Source organism: Macaca mulatta, chromosome 2 (genome assembly GCF_049350105.2).
Source record: "Macaca mulatta isolate MMU2019108-1 chromosome 2, T2T-MMU8v2.0, whole genome shotgun sequence".
Lineage (NCBI taxonomy): Eukaryota > Metazoa > Chordata > Mammalia > Primates > Cercopithecidae > Macaca > Macaca mulatta.
In genome coordinates this window covers 153,256,920-153,280,040 of record NC_133407.1, presented here as the reverse complement: position 1 = coordinate 153,280,040, position 23,121 = coordinate 153,256,920, and the positions used below count along the sequence as shown (strand labels likewise).

The window sequence follows — 23,121 nt, the reverse complement described above, 5'->3', positions numbered from 1 at the left end:
GAGTCAGGCAGATCACCTGAGGTCAGGAGTTCGAGACCAGCCTGGCCAACATGACAAAACCCTGTCTCTACTAAAAATACAAAAATTAGCCAGGTGTGGTGGCGCACACCTGTAATCCCAGCTACTTGGGAGACTGAGGCAGGAGAATCACTTGAACCCAGGAGGCAGAGGTTGCAGTGAGCCAAGATTGCGCCACTGCACTCCAACCTGGGCAACAGAGCAAGGCTCTATCTCAAAGCAAACAAACAAAAAACCATGTCCCTCTTGGGTAGTCTGGATGGCAACAGGCATCTGCCTCCACATGGCTGACTCCTCTACCCTGTCTCACCAAGAAATGCACAGCAGTACGATGGCTCTTAGGACAGATGGACTCTCCCGCCATTGGTAGGAACCCTGATGAGCCAGGGTCACACTCCCTGCTCCCCTGCCCAGGACGCAGTGACATCAGCGGGAGGCCTCTGCCTGTTGGCTGTAGATCTCCATACTTCCAACAGGAGGAAGTTATTTTGGGGAAATTCAAGGGGAAGGCCAATTGGGACAAACTAGCAGGTAAGAGACAGTTTCTGGGGACAGGGAGACCCAGCACCAAGCCCTTAACTAGCTGTGTGGAGCCTTGGCTAAGTTCTTGGTCTCTCTAAGCCTCAGTTTCCTCAGCTATAAGAAGGGTAAAAATAGTACCCAAGCAAAGCAACACTGCAGCTTAAAGAGTTCATGTATAAAAGCCAGGTGCAGGGCTGGCAGGAGGGCAAACTGGGGAGCCAGTGTTGAATGGGGACAGAGGTTCCATTTGGGAAGAGGAAAAAGTTCTGGAGATGGATGGTGGTGATGGCTGCACAATGTTTGAAGGTACGAATGCCACTGAGCTGTGCACTTAAACCTGGTTTAGATGGTAAATGTGTGTATCACCCCAAACACACATGCACATAGAAGCCCGCCACGAGGCCTGGCACCCAGTGAACACCTCTCATGGCAGCGCTGTGATCCTGTCACGGTGAGGCACACTGCTGGCATCTGCAAAAGCTTCCCCATTTCCCCAAGTTCACAAAGCAAATAGATGCAAAGGAGGAAGCCCAACCTGTGCCATCAAATTCCCATCCTGGTTCCCTGGGACATGGGGCCTGGGAGACCAGTGACTCAGGTTCAGTTTCTACTCTTGTCCCTGGCAGGTCATCGAACTGCTCTGAGCCTTGAGTTCCTTGCTCTGCAAAGTAGGAGGAGTGGCTGTGAGAACCCACCAGATTCTCTCCGTGTGCCACTGGCACGGGGCCTCTCTGAGAGATGCGTGTCCTCCACCAGGTCCCACCTCCTGGGGAGAAAATCTAATGAGTGACCATCTCCACCTGCTCAGGGAGCCATTTCCAAAGCCCAAGTGGCCTATTTTGGGCCCATGAAGATGTCATGCCTTGTCATTTATTAACCTCTGTTTTTGTTTTTTTTTCTTTCACTTAGAGCTTTGGAAGAAGTTATAAAAGCCATTTGCTTGGGGCCTCTGAAGGCCAAACTCATTAACTAGGAATGATTAATGGAGTCCTCCTGCTTGTTTATTCAGCTCAAGTCCATCAACAACTGCAGAAGTATTTTGTTTTCTGTCTCCCTGATGTTTTCATTCTGTCTTCTCTGCTAATCCTGCCCCCTTCTCTGCCAAATCCCCCGCTCTGTTCTTGACCTTGCTGGCTGGCCGCCTCCTCTCTCTGGACTCACCCTCCTCTGCTTGACCTTCAGAGACTTTTCCCCTACCAGGTTCTGAGGACCCACTTGGGACACTGACTTTGAAGACTGCGGCCTGCGGGGAGGGAGACAAAGGGCTCTCCCGCCCTGGTTGCAGGCTCCAACCTCTCAGGGGTTCTCAGTTGCTCAAAGGCTTCCCAAGAGGCATTCAGACCTCCAGACCCAGACTACACAGTCTACATCCTACCTGCTTCTCAGCGGCCCACCTGCGTGGTGCTGCCTGAGGGACTCATGCTGGCCTGGGAACACAACCAGCCTGTCCCACATGCCATCAGTCCCTACTCCTGGAGTCATGTCTGTGCTCTGAACTGTTGTTTCAACAAGACCCTGTCAAAACTACACCTATTTCCAGGGAAAGGGGCCAAGGAGCTCAAGTGAATTGTCCTCCGAGCACTGCTGACTACTCTGCACCAGGCACTGGCCACTCTACAGCCAGATGCAGCCACTCAGCGGCTCTCACTGGCATTCCCTGGCCATGAGTCACCCTCTAGTGGAGGCCCTGAAGGGGTGGGATGTGGGGTGTAGAAGTGCAGGAAAGAACCTCAGTGGAGACAAGAGTCCTGCCTTGGGAGGGCAGAAGCCAGGACAGTCAGAGGTCAGGGCGGGTCTGAGCGAGGCTCCCGGCCTGTGCTGTGTATGAAGCATGGGAGGGAGCCAATGCCTGGCCTCTCGCACGCTCCAGGGAACACAGAATCCTGAGTGTGGAGTAGGCTTCTCCTGGGCACTTGCAACTGATTACGATGGCCCCGACAATGACCAGCTCACACAGAAATGCGGGTCCCTTCTCCGAACCGCCCGTCTGCTGTGCCCTCCCGTGCCCCGCCGACGCTCCACTGGAGCGCATCATGACTTATTGAGTCGTAACCTCCAATTCATCATTTGTGGCTTGACGGTAACCACAAACCCTGGTTGTCCCTGTCATAACCCACCCACTCCGAGAACCTCTGGATGCCCCTCTGCCAGCAGACAATGTGCCATGCCACGTTTTGTGTGCACTCCATTAGGCTAAATAATTATCTTGTTCAAATGCACTTTCTGGGGACCCAGAGCCTTTTCTATTCCTGGTGTCCTGGTGGAACCCTCACAGCTGAAGCACTGGAAGTCTGACTGGAGTGGGGACGGGGGTTGAACACCTCCCAGGTGGAAAAAGGAGGCTTTCCAGAGTTAGGCTCCCTACAAGGGCAGTCGCCCCAGGGCCATCCTGGGACTTATACGCACCTGGCTATCCAGTCCAAGCAAGAGAAGCATAATAAAAAAAAGAATGGACCAAAACGTGGGCAGCGGCATCATTGTCACAGCTTTTGGGTAGGCAATGAAGGCCAGGCCAGGACCTAGAAAGGAAAGAAAATGGGGAGGGGCACAGGGGACGAGACATCAGCCACCAAGCCACTGGGAACCCTGGGCTCACACAAAGACACTCAGACCCAAATACAGCAGGGAGCCAGGTCTGAACTCTGGCCTGGGGAAAGAGACCAGGCCTGTCTCACTTTTGGGTGGGACACGCTGGGGCTCAGGAGGGGCCCGGTTTTAGCATCTGCCTCCTACGCAGCACACGGGGCCTCCTCACAAACCAGCATCCATTGGGGCGTGGTTATTTGGGGTAGGACGAAGACTGAGCCCGGGACTCAGTCTGCAGCGACAAAGGAAAGGGAGGATCCTCCCACCCCAAAGCAAAGCCATCGAGTGGACAGCCTTCGCTGGAAGGAGGCGGGGCAGCGTGCTGGTGACCTGACCGCCCGCAGTCTCCTTTGCAAAGGGAAGGTTTCTATCTTTGAGTTAATGGCTAAAACACCATAGGAGTGGAAAGAAAACAAAACCATGCCCAATAGGGGGCATGTCTCTTCAGGGGTGCATTTGCAGGGCTCTCCCTGGCAAGGTCAGAGCCGAGCCCACAAGGTCAAGGTTGGGCCAACCAGGGCCCAAAGCTGAGGGAACGTGGGTGCAGGGGCAAGGTCCCAGGCCTGCAAGCCCTGAGGCCTGCATCCAAGTCATCCTCCTCCAATTTCGTTTTGGAATCACCCCATACCCTCTCAGTTTCCCCACCTGAAAAGTGAGGGCCAGGTGGCCATAAATGACTCACAAGGAGCCTTCCTGTGTTTAGATTCTCAGAGGTAGATACCATGTCACTAGAAAAGAGCTCTGGGTTTCCAAAGAGGGGACTTGGCTAGAACCTGAGGAGAGCTGGGGAGATGGGAGCTGTCAGCTCAGGGGATGTCTCTGATGAGAGACATTCCGGAGACAGAGAGAAATGTCTCCTCCTGTCTCCAGCCTGCCTGAAAGCGGATGCCAGCGGAAAGAATTTAGTTGTTAACTGAGACCTGTGGGTCTGAGAAGCGAGGGCAGCAAAAGAAAGTAAAATCTACATTAAAAAAAAAAAAAAAAAAAAAAAAAAAGTCAAGAAGCAGGAAACAAAAAGGCCAGAGCAGGAGCTGTTCAGCAGGGATTAGAAACCAGATGAATGGCTCAAGAATGAAAAACAAAAAGCAAAACCCAACTTTACAATAAATTGGAACCAGAAACCACAGTATATGGTGTTAACACCCCCAGTGTGGCAGGGAAGGGTGCGTCCTTCTACACTCCGGAGAAAACCTGACCAAAATATATCCTTGGGCAGCAACAGAGTGGTTGGTCACTGAGATGCTGGACACCCCCACCAGGAGTGGGGGTTTACCAAGCCCAAAATTGCTCAGAACATGCCCAAAGGAACCAGGGCCAGGTTCAGAAAAATATGGCCCCCAGGACCTGGTGAGATGACTTTTGAATCAAAGTTGAAGTTGGAGTCAAAAGCCGCAGCGTTTCCACCAAGGCTGGGGCCCTGCTGGTCCCCACAGAATGTCAGCGCTGGCCCTGACTGGTCCCCACCGAATGAGGAATCGAGTCCAGCCAGCTGTGAGACAGATGCAAAATGGGTCCCCACCACCCCCAACCCACCAAGGACATTGTGAAGATTCTCAATTCGCTCGTTTCTGTATTTTAGTTTTGCCTTTCTCAAGCCAGCCTCTGGGAGAGGGCCTGAGCATCCTTCTCTAAAAGTGCATGGTGAACTCAAGAGAGAGAAGTCCAGGAGACATAATCTAGCCACTCCGAGAACCTCTGGATACCTCTCCGCTAACAGACAATGTGCCATGCCACGTCTTGTTTGCACTCCGTCAGGCTAAATAATTATCTTGTTCAAATGCACTTCGCTCAATATGGTGCTTGTTAAAAGCTTATTAGAGAAATAATCACCCTTGATGTGCCGGCTGTTCAGACATCACCGTGGGGAATAAATGACAAGGTGTTTGAAGTGGACGGGAAAAAAACAACTGAGATTGACAATATATGTGTCTATGAAAATACTTCGTTGTCCATGGAGGAAGATATATTGTATGTATCTATCTGTATCTCCCATTGCCAAATTCACTCCATACTCCTGGAGATTCCCACTCAATTGCAATTGGTTTGCAAGCCCTCAGCTGAAAGCAAGCCATCTGCGGAGGAGGCATAAATCATCCCTGGCTCCCCTCACCACTCTAACTGCTAAACTCCCAAAGGGGCGTGGGGACTTCTGGAGTTACATTCAGCATCCTCAGTCTCTGGCCTGCTTTTGGGGGCTCTTTGGGCTGGGTGGAGGGAACAGTACATCTGAGGGTCCACTTTGGAAGCAGGGACAGTGGAGAGGTGTGTGGGGGTGACATGTGGATTTGCGAAGGTGGTCCTGCAGTGTTGTCAGGGGTCTAAGGATGGGGCTGGGCCGTGTGCGTCTCTGCCAAGCAAAGAAGACAGTGAGGAGGGGCCGGGGGCTCTCGGAGGTCACAGAGGCCCAGACAAATTCTCACACTGGAAGGGCCAGAGGTTGTTGCATGTGTCCAGGGTGGGCTGGGTGCCAGGAGGGGGACACCCTTGTGTCAGAAGGCCTGTCCAGCATGTGACAAGTGGAGAAATAGTGGACAGGATGTTCAGAAAGCCCTGTTGTAGCCCCACCTATCCCAAGCAAAGCCCTTGCTCTCAGGCTGCTGGTCTCCTCATCTGAGAAGGGAACTTCCGGACGCACGATGCTGAGGCACCTTCTGACCCTCCAATGCTAGGGCTCTAGGACTCAGGGACTGGGACATTGCCTCATGTTCCAAATACAGATGGCACAGGAGGTCAAGGGCAGTGGAATGGCAGGGCCTCCGGCTGTGTCTGGCCCTAGTCTATGGTGGTCCCTGAAGTTAATAACCCTCACGCTCTCCCATCGGCTTGGAAGGAGCCTCAGCCCAGGACCCTTGCCACCCCCAGGGTGGTTGTAAGAAATTAGGACATGGATGGGGTGGCACTGGGGGCTCAGCATGTAAAATAACAAAACCAACTGATGACCACCCACAAAGTGAACTGTGCAGGGCCGGGGAGGGGTGGAGAGGCCAGAAAGGTGGACTTTGAGGATCCTGGGAGCCTGAGGGAATCCCACAACCCAAGCCACTGCAATTAAAGCTACAGGCCCAGGACCTCAAGTAACCGTGGCCAAGTCCCAGAATGGAGGCACCTGAAAGACTGCAGATTCTAGCAACTGAGGGCCCCATGATTCTCAGGTTCCAGAAGCACCTTGCTGGAACTCTGGGATCCCAGATTCCTAAGGTCCCTGTCTGTGCAGGGCCCGTGATTCTAAGACACTGGCATCCTCCATGCCTATGACTCCAGGTAGCCCGAGGAACAGCGCCTGGTCAACAGGGCCCACACCCCAAGGGGTGACATTGTACTTACAACCCACCCCCAGTTAGATCTGCCACCGTCCCAGTAGGTCGTCCCCTCATCTACTCCCTCCCCCCACACACTGCACCCAGTGCCTACGGTGGTGCCTGACACAGAGTGGGGACTTGTTCACGAGAAATCGGTGGAATGGATGAATGCGTCTGCTTAGAAGGAGCGCGCTGGGAGCAAAGTGCAAAATACAGAAACCAAGGCTGAGAAGGTGGTGATGAAATGCCGATTGGTGGCTGACTTGGGCCTGAGTTAGGAAAGTGGTTTCTGTTGTGGAAACCAGGAGTTTGCTGGGGAAGGACGGGAGGCGGGGAAGACCACGCTAAGGTAGCTAAAAATTCCCCAACTTAACCACCCCCCACGCTTTTGCCACCCCTCAGGCCAAATTGCAATAAAAATGTTTAAAATTTGGCTTTTGTACTCTTTGATATTTGGGGGACATCTTGGTGGGGGGGGTCCATTTTAGAAACCAGGCTCGTCCCCCCTCAAAGCCCCCTGGGGTCTGGCTTCATGCCTGCAGTACTCGGCTTACACACTAGGTGGCAGTGCCCACCACCACTGCCACCGATACCACCGTACCTGACTCAGCCACATCAGCAATGTCCACCCCTTGCTCTTGTGCCATGAAGCCCAGGATGGAAAAAATTGCGAAGCCAGACACAAAACTGGTACCACTGTTCAGGCATCCCAGCAGCATACAGTCCCTAAGTTACACATATGTCAGGGAGCAAGTTAATTCACAACACAAGGAAGCCACGCTCCCTACTTCTCTTTTTCTTTAAACATCATCATCATCATTTCTAAAGTCCACCAGGCCCGCCGGCGCAACACTTGCCTGTACGAGTTGTACTTGTACTTATTGTAGCTCCCCAGTGAGGTCATAGCCCCCAGGCAGATGGCGTAAGAGAAGAATATCTGAGTCCCAGCGTCAATCCACACCTATAAGGGGGAGGGAGGTGGCAAGGAGAGAGAGGAGGGCTGTTAGAGCTGGCTTCCTGGAGGAGGCAGCGAGGGTTATGTCCACCCGGCGATGGGCTGGGGACGGGACTTTGCACATGCAAATGGAACACTTATGCTCGAATCCAAGGTGACTTTCACGGCAATACTGAGCTGCAAGGAGCCCCAGAAATCAAACACCCCACCTCCCAGCGACCTAGCATCAGGGTTAAGAGGCTTCAGAAGCAGATGGATCTGGATTCCAACCCTGGAATGACAGTGGACAAGTATCACTCCTGCGGTCTCAGTTTTCACATCTATAAAATGGGCTCCATTGCCCTACCCCATAGAGCTGTTTCCCAGGTTCAAAGAGTGGCGATTCAGCCCAGTGCCAGTTACACAGCAAGCCCATAAGTCAAGGTTGCTGCCACCACCATTATTGTTACTGTTTGCGGACCCTCAAGTTAGAATGCGGAAGGAGGTCCCAAGGGACTACGCAGCCAAAACTGCTCTCCAGAATCTTCACCAGGCAGCTCCAGAGGGTCTGGCAGCCACCTTCCCAGCTGTCCTCTGAGGCCGGCCAACCCCTCTCCCACCTGTGTCCTGTCCAGGGGGAAGGGCAGTGGGGAAGGAGAGTACAGGCCCTTGGGAAGCAACCGGAAGGCCCTGGGGATTCAGGTCCTCAAACAAACCCAGAAAATCTCCCAGGGATTCTGCTACCTCCCTGAGGTCACAAGGCTGAGTGCCAGAAGGTGGGCTTTCGGTATCTGTCCCTCGACCCTCCAAGGCCATCGCCCGCAGCGCTCCAGGTCCTGGCTCTCCCATCCCCAGGATGCAGCAGCCCTTGTGGCTGCAGTGGGCAGAAGCTGGGTCCGAGGGGAGACTTGCTCATCAGAAGATTTCTCCCCCTTACCTGGTGCAGGGCCTAAAGCAGCCTCTCTAAGTGGCCAGCCTCAGACATCCTTGACATGAAAACAGACGCACACAGCTAGAAAGGTCCGTCAGCACCGGGGACAGGCACACCCACCACAGGCCCAGTGGAAAAGTACCCGGGGGCAGTGGCCCAGTTAGACCTGTGCACCAAAGAACCACGGAAGATGTGCTGCCAGCGGCCTCTGCCCCTGCCCTGTCCTGTGCTGGCCCAGCCCTGGGTGGGAGGGAGGACAGTGTGTCCCAGCCCCGCAGTACCTGTGGGTCCTCGAGGCGGGTGATGTCAGGATACAGATAGAACTTGATGCCTGCGCCCGCGCCCGGCAGTGTCAGCCCTCGGACCAGCAGCACCAGGAGCATGGCGAATGGAAAAGTGGCTGTGAAGTAGACGACCTGCGAGGGAGAGAGGGATTCAGGGGGTCATGGGCATCACTTGCTGCTGCTAAGTCTGAGTGTCCTCTCAGAGAGGCAGAGGGGAACACTGGTCAGGATCAGGGGTTCTGGAGCCAAGTTTGCTGTCTCTCTTGCTGTGCGGTCTTTGGCACATTGCTTAACCACTCTGGGACTCAGCTGCCTCATCTGTAATCTGGGTATATACAGGTACCTACCTCACAGATTTCTTTTTTTTTTTTTTTAATTTGAGACGGAGCCTCGCTCTGTCACCCAGGCTGCAGTGCAATGGCACGATCTTGGCTCACTGCAACCTCCGCCTCCCGGGTTCAAGTGATTCTCCTGGCTCAGCCTCTCGAGTAGTTGGGATTACAGGTGCCCGCCACCATGCCCAGCTAATTATTGTATTTTTAGTAGAGACAGGATTTTACTGGGTTGGCCAGGCTGGTCTCAAACTCCTGGCCTCAAATGATCCACCTGCCTCAGCCTCCCAAAGTGCTGGGATTATAGGCGTGAGCCACAGCACTGGCCCACCTCACAGATTTACTAAGATTAAATGAAAAACATCCTATAAACAGTTTGTCCCAGGCACCATCTAAGCACAAAATACAGTGGTGGATAAGACAGAAAACAAATCCCTGCCTTTGTGGAACTGACATTCCAGGGTGTAGAGGTGGAAAATGCAAAATCAGAGAGTAAGCTATCAAGTGCACGTGTAGAAGGCTCAGCCCAGTGGTTGCCAACCATGGCATGTGCCGATGACATGCAGGTCATATTAGTTAACTAACCACAATGTTGGTATGATTCCTATGGTTAGGGATCAGATAAGCATGGATTCAAATCCCAGCTCTGTCCCCTCATTTGCTGTGTGATCTTAGGCACATTGCTTAACCTCTCTGGACCTGTTTCCTCATGAGTAGAATTCAGATAAGAGTAATAGAAGCCCCTCACCAAGGGGTGAGGTGAGGATTCAATGGGATGATGCTTGTAACACTGCCACTCAGTAGGTGCTCCAGAAAGGGGGCCTGTTGTTGACACTGATTTTGCTGGAAGGATGGGACCTTCAGGGAAGAAAATGAGGCCTCTCAAAGGCCCTTAACTGGGAACAGGAAAGGCTCCCTACTTCACCGGGCCTCTGGGAGACCCATGGCCTTCCTTGGGTCACACTGCATGTTCCAGACAGGCCAAGATCAGGTGTGAGGTAGGGACTAGAAATGATGTGGCCGTCTCCTCCCAAGGACCTTCTGTCTTCCTGTCCTGCAAGCACTGTTTGTGACATCAGTTCTCATGGATGGATTTTCCCATTTTATTTAACACAAGGAGTTTCCAGACAGGGTTTATGCCTGGGAGGAGCTCAAAGGTGCCTGGCTGAATGGACAGTGAGATCCTAGTGTTTCAGGCAGGGCACTAGCTGAGTAGAAACATCCCAGGCACAAGCCCACTTCATCCTCACCACGCCCCCCAGGACGGTGGTTTACAGTGGAGAAACTGAGGCTGGGTGGGCTTTAAGGACTTGCCCAGGGCATCAACGGAGTCCAGGATTTGAACCCAGAGCCTGTGGAGGGCTAACCTCTGAGCAGAAAGGCATGAAGTATTTTACTTCGACATGCAGAAAGCTCATGGTGGCCACCTCGAAACACTGAGACTGGCTGGCAGAGCCCTGGGCCACATCTGGGGATCAGGGGACCTGGGAGGAACCACTGCACGGTTAATGCGCCCATTTTACAGGAGAGGAAACTGAGATGACGAGAAAAGGAGGAATGTGCCCATGGAGTTGGGGGTGCAGTGCCAGGGCACTGCTGGAGCCCAGGTATGTAACAAACACTGACAGATAGTGACAGAGCCCAAAACCTCACCTAGATGGCACCAGGACGCTCGACAGAGCACATTCTCCTGGCCGTGATCCCTTTGAGTAGAAACAATGAGAAAGGGAATTCGGAAAAGGGCAAAAAGGAAGCTTTCAGGGCCTGCTTAGTTCAGCTGCCCTCAGCCCAGTAACCCCCAGGCAGTGTTTATTGAGCACTTACTGTATACCTAGCACTGTTCCAAATGCTGTGACGTCTATTCTCACTGGCTCCTGCCCTAACCCTCTGAGGTAAGTTTTATTTCTATCTCCATTTTGCAACAAGAAAACTGAGGCCCAGAGAGAGTCCATCACTTGCCCAGGGTCACATGGCCTTAAGCAGCAGAATGGGGACCTGCCCCACAGCCCACATATAGGAGACTGGCAAAAAGCCTCCCACAACTGGCAGTTTACTGACTCTCCCCAAGAGCAGAGGGCAGCCAGGAGGCAGGCCCGCAGGTCTAAATCCAAGCTTAGAGGCTGGCTTGCCACGAGACCTCCAGGAAGCCGCTGTCCCCTCTAGACTCTGTTTCCCCACCTGGAAGTAAAGGGTTGGGACCGCAGGGGCTCTGAGGTTGCCTCCTACTCTGCCACTCTAGGTCAAGGGGTAGAGAGGCTGTGGGTCAGCTGCGGAGCCGCATCTACCAGGGGTTGTACGCTGCCTCTGCCACCCCTTGCTAGTGACCTGGGTGGGCCTCAGCTTCCCCATCTGTCCACTGAGGATACGGGAACGCTGACCTTGCTCGCTGGCCCCTGGCCTGCCGTGAGCATTCAAGAAGCCTCCTTGGCCAGCACTGTCAGGATGGCCCTCCAACACTGAGAGGGTGGGCCCTACTCCCGCCTCTGCCCCCAGGCGTCCTTTGTTCCTCCAGGCCTTGGTTTCTCCAGCCCTCTGGAGAACCGTCATCTCTTCTCCTTGAGGCCAGGAGCCCACATGATTTCCCAAGGATGGGAAGGCAGACGTGGAGGGCCGGGGCACATCAGGAAGCCACAGAAGGGGGGAAGAAGTGAAAAAAGAAAACCAGCCTGCCTCTCCCTTCCTGAGGACAGGCGGCCAGGCGGCCAGGCGCCCCAACCAGTTCCCACCTCTGGGGCCCTTTGTGGGCCACACCCGGGCTGGCGAACAATAGCTGCTGACAGCAGCCCCGCAGGGGTCTCCAGAGGGCGGCCACTTCAAAGCCAGCCAGGCCTCCCCTGGGCCAAAGCCTCTGTGGCCAGAGGGCTTTGTGTCAGGGACGGGTGTGGAGGTGGCTTTCCTTGTTTTCACGTAGTTAGTTTATTTAACAAGCACTTATGCAGTGCAGTTTGTGCGGGGCACTCAGCTAAGAGCTCCATGAGTTTCAACTCATTTAATCCTCAGACAACTGAGAAGAGCCAGGCACATTTTCTAGATGAGGAGACTGCCCAGAGAGGTGGGAGCACCTGCCTGGAATCACAGAGTTAGTGGTGGCGGATGCGGCATGGATCCAGGCCAGCTGGTGTCAGGTCCCCACACCTTTGGGATCTGTGTCATTGTTCCTCCCCAAATCCTGGTCACACCACCTCAGCCATGTGAAGGGAAAATAAAATCTCACGACCCCAAACTCACTATGCAGAAGGAAAAGGTTAAGCTTGGGAACTGAGTCACACACACACACACACACACACAACCGGCCTGCCTTCTGTTCTTCAGCAGAGAGCTGTGAGATACAGGCCACATATCTCCCCAGGCAGCCTCCCTCACCCTGACAATGTAAACTCACAGCTCATCTTCACAGGTACGGGACAAAGCGACAAGAAATCAGCCATCCGCCCACACGTCCAGGCATGTGTCTCCTTCCTCCACCGTGTGTGCACCCTACCCTATGGAAAATGTGTGTGTTCTCCACCCTATGAAAAATGCAGATTTGCTGAGAGACACCGTGCATAACTACCTGAATTACCTATTCCTCTGTCCCCTCCTGCTGTTTCCCTTACCTTTTTTTTTTTTTTTTTGAGACACGGTCTCTGTCGCCCACGCTAGAGTGCAATGGTGCAATCAAAGCTCACTGCAGTCTCAACTTCCTGGGCCTAAGAGATCCTCCTACCTCAGCCTCCTGAGTAGCTGGGACTACAGGTACGCGCCACCATGCCCAGCTAATTTTTGTACATTTTAGTAGAGACAGGGTTTCGCCATGTTGACCAGGTTGGTCTTGAACTCCTGAACTTAAGCAATCTGCCCTCCTCGGCCCCCCAAGTGCTGGGATTACAGGTGTGAGCTACTTCTCTGGGCCTCCCCTTTATATACTGAGGTTCTCAAAACCCTCTTTGGAAAAAGTGCAGGCCATAGACCTGACTGTGGCTTGTGTCTCTTTTTCCTGGGCACATCTTCAAACTTGGCAAAATAAACCTCTAAGCTGATTGAGTCCCCTGACTCAGATGGGTTTTGGTTTACAGCAGCAGGTTTGAAAGCCACTCTCGCTTTGCAGAATCTGCTGCTCCGAGGACAAGCCGGTGAGAGCCATGCTTTCAACTTTTCCGTGGCTTCCCTGGGATCCCCAAGGGAGAAGCTGGTGCCAGCCGCTGCCAGGGGCCTCTGGTGGTGGCCCAGCAGGCCTTGCCACGGGACATGGTATTTTTCCACTCTTGCTGGTGAACCTTCGTGGCTCCTCTGAGCCCTAGACCCAAAAGCCCTGTGGCCCAGTTGTCCGGGAAAACTTGCAAGGACAACTTTTCTCCATCCCCTCTGGGCAGTAGAAAAGAGGGTGGCTGAGCAGCAGGGGGAGCTGGGCATCTTTGGGAGGTAAGGGTCTGGGCAGCAGCAGCAGGGGGAGCTGGGCATCTTTGGGAGGTAAGGGTCTGGGCAGCAGCAGCAGGGGGAGCTGGGCATCTTTGGGAGGTAAGGGTCTGGGCAGCGGGGCTCGCCATTGATCCCAGAGATCCTAGGCAGGCCCCAAGGGTCCTCAGCGCCCGGGCTGTTGGTGAGGGGCTTCACTAACTCATTTCACATAAGGGGAAGGTGAGGCTGAGAAAGTGACAGGGTCTTGTCCAAAGTCATGCAGTTTGGGGGATCCAGAGCTAAAAGGATGTGGCTCTGACTACCCCCGCTTTGCTTTTAACCAGGCAAAAAGAGCTGTTCCAGAGGCCAACAGCGAAGAGCCCCAGCCTCAGTGAACATCCGTGCTCACTCCAGGGCCTCCTCCCCGTGCATCTGCAGGGCTTGCACTTCCTATGTGCGTGTCTGGATCTCTGCCCCCTTCCCAGACCCCACTCTGTGACAGCAGGGACATGCCTGGCACATGGCCTACTTACTGCATCCTCAGGCTGGCACGGGGGTGGGCACAGGAGGTGGAAGAGTGTGGGGCACCCAGGTCGGGAGTGGGGCTGCCTGGGTCCAAATCCCAGCAGAGCCACTGACAAGCTGTGTGATGCTGGGCAAGGTAATAAGCCTCCCTGAACCTGAGTTTTCCCATCTGTAAAATGGGACTAATAACCACACATACTCCAAAACATGAGGAGGATTCAATGAGCCACCCAGCAGCACTAAGAACGCTACCCCGCACTCACGGGCTACTGCGCTTTCGCTGCCATTATCACTATTTGTTGAATGGACTAATGGCAGCCTAGTTTTGAACCCCTGGAATAGTGAAAATTACAAAAAAGGAAACTGCAACCTAGAGAGGCAAAGTGATTTGAACTCAGATTTGAGCCTTTCAGGCCGGGGCTCTCCCTCCATTACCCTCCAACTCCTCCTTGCTGGACTAGACACGAGAGCAGGGCCTTGGCAGGATGAGGTCCGTCTGCTGCCCGTGGGCCCAGCCCCCACGTCAGCCACAAACCTGGTCTGTGGCCAGGGCTGGAAGCCATGGCCAGCGAGCAGTCAGCCTCTCAGCCATGGGGCTTGAGGAAGTCCACAGAGCCTGACTGTGTTTGTCTTGGCTTCTCTGGCCTGGCCCAGGCTCTGCTATTGTTCTGGGAATCACGCCCACCCCTGGGAGGCCTAGAGCCACCCCATGAAGGAGGTTGTTGCTAAGGATGACATGGGAGGACCCCGGGAAGGTCAAGTCTTTGCTCCGCCACAGCTGCAGCCTGGTACCCTCTCTTCTGGCTTTGACACTACTCTCCTGTGTTCTGCATTATGGCTCAAAAGTTGCTCCCTGTCCCTGGCGGACATCAGCCTCCTCCATCAGACTGGGTGCTCCCCAAGGGTCTGGGTCAAACACACCTCAGGTCCTTTGCACAGGCTGTCCCTTCTACCTGGAGATTTTCCCCTCCATATACTCACCTGGCTCAGCCCTTCCCAAGGATGTGAAGCATCCTTGCCTAGAGCCACCTTCTTGGTAGGCCTTGCCTGGCCACCCTATTTAAAATTGCTCCCAACACTCCCCACTCTCCTCTGTTTGACCTTTTCCCATAGCTCGCATCCCCATTTGACTCCTATACATTTTTCGCATTCGCCTTGTTACGACCTGACTCTTCCTGCCAGGCCATCAGCTCCTGGAGCCCAGGAAGTTTTGTCTGTTTTGTGAACCACTACATGTCCCCCCGTGCTGTTTCTACAAAGCACCTGGCACATGGTAGAGGCTCAAAAAATACTAGTGCATAAGTAAGTGATGATGTGTCCAGCACTGCTGAGGACCAGTGCTCACAGAAACTTCCTCACTTCTGTGTGGGGAAAGTGAGGCAGAGTGGAGAAGGGCATGGTGGCGTGTGCCTGTGGTCCCAGCTACTCAAGAGGCTGAGGTGGGAGGATGGTTTGAGGATGGCTTGAGCCCAGAAAGTGAGCTGAGATCAAGCCACTGCATTTCAGCCTGGGCAACAGAGCCAGACCCCGCCTCAAATTAAAAAAAAAAAAAAGAAGGAAATTAGCATTTACAGAACCATCTGTGCCAAGCATTGTGCCAGGTGTTTAACACACCTCATTTTAACCCTTACTATCACCTATTTTATAAAGGAGGAAACTGAGGCTCAGAGAGGAGGAAGTGACCTTGGATAAGTCACTTGACCTCCCTAAGCCTGAGTTTTCTCATTGTTTAAAGAAAGGAATAAAATGGTGTGTTTGTAAGACGGAGAACCCGGGTAGCACAGTGAGGGTGCTCTCCAAGGAGGTGCAGGAAATACCCATGTCCCCTGCTCCTGCCTGTTCCGGGCAGGACTGTGCTCACTGGTGTGCAGGGGCAGGTGTCCAAGGCCTGGACTGCTTCCATTCCACCCCGGGCTTCAGGATGGCAGGGTGGTTCTGCCCCAAGAAACAAGCAGAGGGCACTGTGTGTATTGGAGGAGGGTGCACGGGATCACCATCATTCTACCTCTTGCAACCCTGGAGTCCCAGGTCTTGCAAGGGTAAGTGACTGGAGTAATTACTTGGATCTCTACAAATCTGTGATTTCGCCTCTTTGGGGGCTCTTTATCCAGGGAGAGCACATTCCTCAACCCTCAATTCTACTCTGTGGCTGGGGCAGCTAAGGTCACTGCCCACAGCTCCACCTGGAATGCTACCTTAAGACACTCCTTTGACTTTTGGGGTTTTTTTGATCTGAAAGAGATGTTCCCTTTTTTGGGATGTGAGTCACTGGGGAAAGCGTTGAGAGGGCACCATCTAAAGGCAGATGAGCAAATGCCTTTGTTCTTGATAGCTTAGGGCCCTGGGTTCAGGCTCACACCTGTGATCGCCAACAGACCCCTGCACCAGCCTTTGGCATCAGCACAGCCATGACAACAGCCAGTGTCTAGGTTATTAGGGAACAGTTCGGCTCTAGTTAGTAACAGGTAACGTTTCAGTTATTGGTTAACATTTTCACTATTGCTAATATATCAGTTATACCTAAACCTTTAAAATTACAAGCTATTGCTAATCTATCAGTTATACCTAAAACCTTAAAATTACAAGCTAATATTTTACATTTGTTAATCACTAACATCTTAGTCACTATGTGACATATTAATCAGCAGCAAACACTCCAGTTATGAATAATACTTTGGTTAACAGCTAACATCTTGGCCATGAGTGGATGATTTAATAATCAGCTAACACTTTCCTGAACAACTAACATTGGAGGTGCCGGCTGAAATGTTAGTTATAAGATAACTCCGTTAATCTGATTTAGCAGCTAAAATCTAAGCCAGTGCCTCTCAATCCATAAAGTGCATTTGGATTATCTGGGGGTAATGTGACAACACAGTCTGAGTTTGTAGGTTTGGGGCAGGCCCACGAAGCTCCCCGCAATGCTAATGGGAATGCTTGTGGCCCCCTCTGCAAAGCGAGGGTCCATGCTGTGGCTAATGGCTCTTACCACGGTTGCTGGCTAACCTCCTGTTACCAGCTAACCTATTTATTAGAAGTCCAACGCTAGTTAACTGCTACCATCTGCACTGACTGCCAATACCTTGAGATGAGAAAGCTGTGGTGGGTGGGGCTAGCTTGTGTAGGCTCCAGAGAGCCTGACTCTTCAGTATTCAGGAATTCTGTGAGCTGGTCTTTAAACCATCAGCAGCTTGAAAGCAGATATGGTGGGAGCACTGACACCATGAAACGGACAAACACTACACACCTGGGTTTTACTTTTTTCCAGACGGCTGGCTTATCAGCACACCACCACCGGCCACCTCCCTCCTGGGGCGTGGCTAATTGCAGGCAGGAAGTGGGGGAGAGGGCCAGCCTGGCACAGCTCTCCAGGAGTCAGGGGAGGGACAGAAGTCCAACTTACCTTCCCAGTGGACCTGACGCCCTTCCAGATGCAGAAGAAACACACTAGCCAGACCAGAAGAAGGCAGAGAGCGAGGTCCCATTTCAGAGAGCCTGGGTGGTCGATTCCAGGGGACAAGCTCAGCACGTTGCGCCTTGAAGCAAACACAGAGCCAGAAGTCAGTAAGGGGCCTGGCCCCGGAGTAGAGAGAGCCAAGGCCCAAACATTAACAGGCTGAGGGTCAAATCCCACCTGAGGCACTGCATTTACATAAGTCACCTCACCTTTCCAAACCCAGGAATCCCCATTTGTCTTGAGACAGAGTTGTTGCAAAGAAAAAAGGATGGATTCAGACTCCAGATTCAGGCAAAACCAGGTTCAACTCAGTCTGACCTCAGGCAAGTTAAGGAATCCCTGAGCCTCAGTTTCCTCATCTGTGAAACGGGCACCGATTTTCTGCTGGGACTTCAACAGAACCTTCTTCAGTGCGCCAAATACTAAGTTCAGTTCTCAGCTCTACTGTTCGTTCCATCACTACAGAGGAAGTTAGCCAACTTTCCCAGACCTCGGGCTCCTCATCTATAAAATGTTGCCCTCCCCCAACATTGTCCCTCATTATTTTATTCATCCCTGTGTAACCTGGATCTCTCACTAAAATGTAAGTCACACAAGATCCTAAATTCAGGGTCTGGGATGCAGCTAGCACTTGATAAACCTTTGCAGATGTAACTGTGGTGTTCAGATGCCCAGGGAAGCTTCAGGCACACAGCCGGCACCTAAGCAGCGCTGGTTTCCTCCCCTGCCCTGCCAGGGTTTTGAGGGTCTCAGAGAGAGGCAGGTAAACAGTTTTAAGGATAACTGGCATGGGACAGCCACCAACCCTGCCCAGGATGACACGGCAGAGCATGGGTCTTTGGAGTCCAGACCTAAGCTTCCCGCCAATCCGAGCTGATTCCTGCTGTCCTGCTAAACAGGCACAGAAGCACCTACTCACAGACAGCACCTGAAAGCAGGCCAGGGCGGTGCAGGGTACTGACAGCCCAGGCCATGAAACTTGATGCCAAAAGTGGCATCCATGGTCCCAGAGCCCTGGCTGCTGCAACAGTGATCGAGGACAGCCACGCTGAGCACAGGGACATCGGCCCTGCCCACTGGGCCTCCCAGGTTACCCGTCCAGCACAGGCTGCTGGCCACAGGAGACAGGGTCTCCATGCTCCAGGGTGTTTGCGAACCCCTGGAAGACGCTGAGTTTCCTTCTAATGGGAGTCAGCTCCCTGCCTGAAGGTCACACTCCCATGCAGGAGGGGCAGGGAGTGAAGTGTGACTCTTTGCCTCAGTTTCCCCTTTTGTAAAATGGGACTAACAGCTCCCGCCCAGGATGCTCTTGGGAAAGCATTCTGGAACATCCCAAGCTTTTAGCCAGTCCGTGGGATTACCCCCACAGTCAGGGCTCTGGTTCTCAGAACACACACTGGGTTAGACCCTTTATCATTTGTTTTTTTTTTCTAGAGAAGCTTCAACATAAGGACTTTGAATAAATCCAATATTCCCTTCTCAACTGGCATTCAAGCAAGGCCTTTCTTTAGTCCACTGCTGTGTTCCCAGCACCTAGAACAGCACCTGGCCCATTGGAGGAGCTCAATAAAGACGTGTTGAGTGAAGAAGTGAATGAACGGACTCAACTGGGAGGACAGCAAGTTCACATGTCACTGTAGGACCAATCCATGAAATACTCCCACTAACAGCCAAAAGAAGGGACAGCTTTTCTTTGCCTTTTTCTTGCTGGTCACAGTGACATCAGTGGGCTCCCCCGGCACCTGATAATGTCATCCTGATAATGCTGATAGACTAAATAAAAGCCACCAGCAACCAACTGCTTTCCAAGGCCTTTTCAGTTTATCTCATCTGATCCAAGGAGTAGAGGCCATTCACCCCATTTTACAGATGGGGAAAATCAAGGCTTGGAGGGTCCACTTGCCCATGGTCACAGAGCCAGCAGGTGACACAGAGCTGCCACCCCAAGCCCACTCCTGTCTGACTCCAAAACCAGTGCTCTCTCTACTCCACTACACTGTTGATGTGATTTTAAGAGAAAACAGAGCCTAAATTTTAAAAACAATCTCTTCAGTCCTCTGCTATATGCTGGGATCACCTGGCACCTTGGGGCAGGGGGCATCTCTATAGGGCAGGCTGGCAGCCAACTGCATCCCAGCTGGGGCCCTGCCAAGCATGTGGATCTGGCGCCTGCCATGGCTTTAAAACAAAAAGCCTTTCCTCATTCTGCAGGGCTCAGCACCTTCAATGAAAGCCAGGGCAGGCTGGGCAGTGGCCCAAGACTTCCTTGTGAATGGGCAGCACCAGGAGAGGAGGAAGAGCACCTTTCCACCGTCTCCCAGGCCCTCCAGGTGCACTCGCCTTGGTCTCAAAGGAAGCCTCCCTGAGGTTCTGGAAGACTCACTGCAGAGCCCCCGTCTGGCTTCCGCTGTCCTGTCCCACGCTGGGGAAATGTCTGTCTTGCCCACCAGACCCTGAACATCCCAAGGACAAGGGCTTTATATGCTGATGAGATGTCCAGCCACAAGATAGCCTTTCGTTTGATTCTTTAGGACGAGCTGGCTGAGAAGCTTAACACCCTGGAGCCCTGACTGTGACCATACCCAGCCTGTGGCCAGCTGACCCAACAGCATCTGCCTTCCTCCCACCACCATGCTGGGCAAACCAGTGGTGCCCGATACCGATGGGAGGCTGCCACACTGGCTTGTTCGGGGCAGCTGACCAGCTATGCAGTCTACAACAAAGAAAATGAGTCCTCCGCCTGCTTCTCCATTGCTGGTGGTAGTCCCTTTGTAGGATCTCATGGTGGCATCCAGGGATGTTTGCTTTGACCAGGCAATTCCATTCCCAGGATTATCTCCTATAGTTACACCTGCATGGGTGGCCAGAGACACAGTACCCACCCCAAGCAGTGCTGTCTGTAGAGTGAAAAGTTGGAAACGACTCAAATGTCCATTAAGAGGAGCTTGTAAACTGTGAAGCAGGCACACACTGGAACACAATGCTCGGTGTAAAACAATGGGAAAGTTCTGTGTCCTACTAAGGAGCTAGGTCCTGGAGACAAAATGCAGGAAGAGAAGCAAGGTGAAGAACAGCGCACGAGACATGCTCCCTGCTGTGTAAAGAGGGAGGGAGCCAGAGACACATTTGTACTTGAATACACACATACTATTTTTGGCAGGACACACAAGAAGCTGGTGGCAGTTGCTGCCTGTGTGGGGGAGGGGGATGCACTTTGCAATGTATTTTTGCACTACTTCAATGTTTTTAATGTGCACATATCACCTTTATAAAAGTTATTTTAAATTCTTGAAAAGCTTTATAACGGGCCATGTGAACGTCCCAGGACTGAAACCAATGTATCTCATCAATCAGGATTTGTCACAACACAGCCTGACACAGGCTCAGGGCCAGAGCAACTGACATTCTTTCCAAAGATATCTCGGGCAGCCATGCCGGCTGAATCTCGGGCGGGTCCCTCCACAGTCCCTTCCATGTCTGACTTCCAGAGTCTTCCCAGCCAGAAAGCAGTCGATCAGGATCCAGCCAATCCCTACCCAGTGGTGAGGGCGTGCTCAATAAACTGTGGGGTGCCATGCCGGGGGAACGCCATGGTGCACTGCCACTCACCTGTGCCTCCTAAGCACCCCAGGAGGAAGCTGCACAGGCTCCCCACAGTGTTAACACAGCTCTCCCAGCACACTGTCTCTGCCCTTGTCCAGGCCCCTGATACCCCCAGGATGATTTCCAGCAGCCTCTTCATCCTCCCTCCACTCCTGCCCCCACAAGTCAGAGGGAATCTATTAATACCTATGGCAGGCCACATCCCTCCTCTGCTCCACATCCTCCCGAGGCTCCCACTCCGTAGCCAACACAGCTCGCCTGACCTTGCCATTCAGACTCAGACACTTTTAAGAATGAGTGGGTGCCAATTAGTAATCACACAGGTCAACGGGTGTAAAGGGGAAGTGTTCTGGGCAGGCTGGGGGTGCGGGCACTCAAGCCCTACCCTCATCCCCCAGACTGCACCATCACTTCCTCCTCCTTCAGCCACCCTAGCTGCTGTCTGGGACATTCCCTGAACAGGTCGAACGTGATCCTGCCTTAAGGCCTTGGACCTAACTGCTTCCCTCGGTCACTTGTTCCAAAGCTCCCTCATCCCTTTCCTTTAGGTCTCTGTTCAAAGGCAACATCCCCAGGGCAGCTGTTCCTGGCCACCCTCTGTAAAAAATATCCCTGGTCACTCTTCTTCCCCTGCCCAGGGCCTGTTTCTGATCACTTATTGCTTTTATACTATAATTTTATATGTGCTATTTCATGTCTGTCTGTCCCATTAAAATGTCAGTCCCAAGAAGGCAGGGTCTATGTCTGTCTTGATCACTGAACAGTGCTTGGCATGTAATAGGTGCTCAGCAGACATTAGTTGAATAAATTAATTATACCCATTTGATTGATGGGGAAACTGAGGCTCAGACAGGTTCAGGAATGCACCTGAAATCACTCAGATAGAAATCAACCCTGGATCTAGTTCCTTTTTTCTGATGCCACCCTGGGGACCAGTCACCTCATGTGCTGGGCCTGGTGCTGGTCTTGGCAAGGGCCCCAGCATCCCCAGCTTCCTCATGCTCTCATGCAGAGGGAGGAGACTCCGAGGTAAGCTGCATTCTTGTCCAAGAATAGTAATGATTCACTCCAGGGTGGGATCCAAAAAAGAATTGCCTGGACGTCTGTTTTGAGTCGGCCGCCCTGCTGCCGTCCAGCCGGCACTCAGAGATGTAAATACGTCCTCCTAGCGGGCCAAATCGTTTCCTTTTGACTGCAGGCCAGCCATTTATTGGCCATGGTTCTCCCCTGGAGACTGGCAGAGGCAACAATTATAAAAGGGCCCGTCCGCCCAGAGCATGGGGCCGTGTAGCCTTTCTCCACCGCCTCCTCCTTCCGACAGCTGCAGGGGAAGATTGGCTGAGCAGGCCTTGTTTGCAAATATGACTCATTTCTTTGATTCTAATAAAGTCTAATGATACGTGCCGAGCTCCCAGGGGGCTCTGGAGGAGCCTAGGAGGAAGGCACGGCTCCAGCCTGATGGAGGGCATCTGGCCAGGTCTGGCCCTGCCCGTCCTCCAGGGCAACCTTGGGACAGAGGTGACCCCAGACAGCAAGGAGCAGCAGGGGGACAAAAGCTCTGCTTCCCCATCCCAGAGCAACTCGGCGCTCAATTATAAAGCCAGCGTGAAATGACTGTCTCTGGGGCCCCGGGGGCTTCTCATGAGGATCTGGAAAAGTGCAGCTCACTGGCTCCTGCTGAGAATGATGACTTAGCACTGCACACAGGGTGGGCATAGGGGTCCAGGCTGAGAGAAGACCCCACAAGTAACCTGGGAGTGGGGAGACACACACGTGGCACAATGTGACCTGTGACCGTGGACTTGGGCTCCCAGGCCTGGCCTGGGCTCTGGGCTGGTGGCTGGTGGGGACACAGAAAAAAGGTTAGCTGGAGGCAGGATGCAGTGCTGAATGCCAGGGCTGGAAGCTTTGCTCCTTCTAGCTGTGCGTGTGACCTCGGGCAGGGCACTGCCCATCTTGCATCGTCAGTGTCCCATGGCCCCCCGCAAAGCGCATCCCTGGTCTTAGCTCCATAACGCTCAAGCCAGGCTGTGAGTCATTGGGACCACGCTACTTCTGTTGACAGAGAAGAGAAGAGGGCGTGGAGAGGTGAGGTCACTGCCTTAAGGTCGTGCAGCTGGGATGTGTGGGAGCCAGAGTTGGGCTGTGTCTCCCCTGACAAGGAAAGGAGAATGTCACCCATTGCTGCTCTGCTTTCTCCTCTGTGAAAACAGAGGGAGGAGGGGCTGGGAGGGAGGGTCAATAGGGACCTTC

At 53.1% G+C, this 23,121-nt stretch overlaps 1 protein-coding gene and 1 long non-coding RNA gene across 6 annotated transcripts in view; one reads left to right on the top strand and one right to left on the bottom strand.

The window, feature by feature from the left end:
- Positions 1–23,121, bottom strand: part of SLC6A6 (solute carrier family 6 member 6) — an 87,694-nt gene that overhangs the window by 14,296 nt on the left and 50,277 nt on the right. For all 5 annotated transcript variants that reach the window (XM_077990329.1, XM_028843176.2, NM_001266893.1 and 2 more), the window contains 5 exon segments: positions 17,212–17,344; positions 8,572–8,706; positions 7,283–7,386; positions 7,027–7,151; positions 2,947–3,059 (listed from right to left, as the gene is read on the bottom strand). In XM_077990329.1, the coding sequence (XP_077846455.1) occupies positions 2,947–3,059; positions 7,027–7,151; positions 7,283–7,386; positions 8,572–8,706; positions 17,212–17,344 (610 nt within the window).
- On the top strand, positions 12,504–16,051 carry LOC144339312 (uncharacterized). Its single transcript, XR_013414218.1, has 2 exons — positions 12,504–13,355; positions 13,404–16,051. It is a non-coding gene; the product is annotated as an uncharacterized LOC144339312 (long non-coding RNA).